This window comes from Phalaenopsis equestris, unplaced genomic scaffold (assembly GCF_001263595.1).
Source record: "Phalaenopsis equestris unplaced genomic scaffold, ASM126359v1 Scaffold000740, whole genome shotgun sequence".
NCBI classification, from domain to species: domain Eukaryota; kingdom Viridiplantae; phylum Streptophyta; class Magnoliopsida; order Asparagales; family Orchidaceae; genus Phalaenopsis; species Phalaenopsis equestris.
This window is the reverse complement of record NW_018165180.1, coordinates 61,468-63,380: the sequence shown is the minus strand read 5'-3', so window position 1 is coordinate 63,380 and position 1,913 is coordinate 61,468. Positions and strand designations below refer to the sequence as shown.

At 32.0% G+C, this 1,913-nt stretch overlaps 1 protein-coding gene across 3 annotated transcripts in view; it reads left to right on the top strand.

Annotated features, from left to right (window-relative positions):
- LOC110030553 overlaps positions 1-1,913 on the top strand; it is a 23,828-nt gene that overhangs the window by 15,120 nt on the left and 6,795 nt on the right. The window contains exons 5-6 of one of the 3 annotated variants that reach the window (XM_020733317.1): positions 241-311; positions 565-973. In XM_020733317.1, coding sequence (XP_020588976.1) covers positions 241-311; positions 565-811 — 318 coding nt within the window. In that variant the 3' untranslated portion in view covers positions 812-973. Of the gene's footprint in view, positions 1-240; positions 312-564; positions 974-1,913 lie in introns of those variants that run through there. The other 2 variants (XM_020733315.1, XM_020733316.1) reach the window with 2 other exon arrangements.

The window sequence follows — 1,913 nt, the reverse complement described above, 5'->3', positions numbered from 1 at the left end:
CTCAATTCTTATGTATTTACATATCCAACACTAAAATACCAACCTTTACATATATGCTACCTTGCTCTACATGAAAAGTTGTATTTTGCTTTTTATAATAGTAAGGAGTTGGGTGGTATAAGTGTTAAAAGTAAAGTTTGGGTGCTATATATATGTAAATGCATAGGAATTGGGAGTTATGTATGTAAATGCCGCTAAAAAAATGACCCTTATATGTGCTTCATTTGTGATCTATGGCAGATAGACTTCGAATACTATTCAAATAATGATCTTTTGGTCGCCTTCCAGTGCGACCAAATGCTCTCATACAGGTTTGCATTTTCTGACCTTTGTAAATATTTATGGATTTTTTTAGAGGATATCCTGATGTATTTATAGATTATTTAATAGTACAATCAAAATTAAAAGGACACATACAATTAAATTATTAGAAAATTCAACCAGGTTATTAGACAAATAATTTAGGTGTTTTATAGTAGTGAATGTTTAATCGTCTTGGGGGATAATAAATGACATGCAAATCATGGAACTGGAAATATCAATCTGAGGTGCTAAATCCAACAGATACAAATACAAATTTCTTAGAGCAACCACTTCAAATTTACCAAGCAGCATTCTGAAGGACAACAGAGGATGTAAAGTGAGTATTGGAAGAGGAGGAATGCTGAAGATTCAGCACCTGGTATCGGTTCTTAGATCTGTCGGCCAGCATGCCTGTAATGACCCCATGCAGCAGCCCAGTCGAATCGCGTACATTGAGTTCTTCGTGAAACCAGAGGAGGAAGATGAGACTCCTATAGGAGATTCATAGTTTTTATGATTACTAAATGGTGTCGGTCCAAATTGTTCTCAGGCTATTTACTTGCCAATTTAGGAGATTGCTGATTATTGTGCCTTGTGAAATGAAGGCTGACGGCCGTCTTTAAAAAAAAAAAAAGAAAGAATCATTACTTTAAAAAGTTTAACAAATTGCAGACTTTGTTAAATTTAATCATTAATTTTGAAGTTGTTAATTTATTTTGTAATATAAAATTATATGGATAAGTTATATACATGCTATACTTGTCTTCAATAAAGTTAAGAAAATTATTGTGATCAAATTTAGGAGAATATGATCACCCAAAATTGCTCCTGAAGCACTTGTGCCGAAGAAATGATAACATAGAAAAAGTGAGTTTATGAAGGCAGCCAATGGATGATGGAAGGGTGGCTTTAGTTCCATAGAATGTACCTTGGCCTTTTTCCTTTGACATTTTATATTCAGTTAAAACATTAAGTAGCGTACATAATATTATTTAGTGCATGATATTGATTATTTACATTCTAACACCATAGATAAAAATGAACAGTCATTTATCTGATCATCAATGGTATTAAAAAAAATCAATAGCTATTATTGATTTATATCATTGACCATTGATATAGATTTGAAAGAAGTTATGGCATGATATTGTGTTGTGATGTCAAGGTGTTTTGATTTGTTTAAAAATGAATACAATATAAGAGAATGAAGTGTAATTGGAATGTTGTGTATTTCAAATGTCCTTTTTTTTTCATGCATAAAAGAAACATACGAGTTTATTTTTATGCTTGATTTGTGAAATTAAAATAGAACTAGTTGAAGGGTTGTCGATGGGTGGTTGGTAGGTAGTGGTGATTAGAGATGATTGCCAATGATTATAGACTTTGGTCCTACTCGGAAGGCTAGGGGTAGCAGTTGACAATGATATTTGTTGTAGTCGGTATTTTGTGCAAGTAGTTGTGGACGACTTCGCTTATTTCTTTATTTGAAAATCATTCTTTTGTCGCATGTGTGAAATGCATAAGAAATAAATTGCATGGTGAGTTTAATATTCACACAAATTTTGCAGTATATCTAAACTTTTCCAAATTAAACATCAAATTTTGTAAAT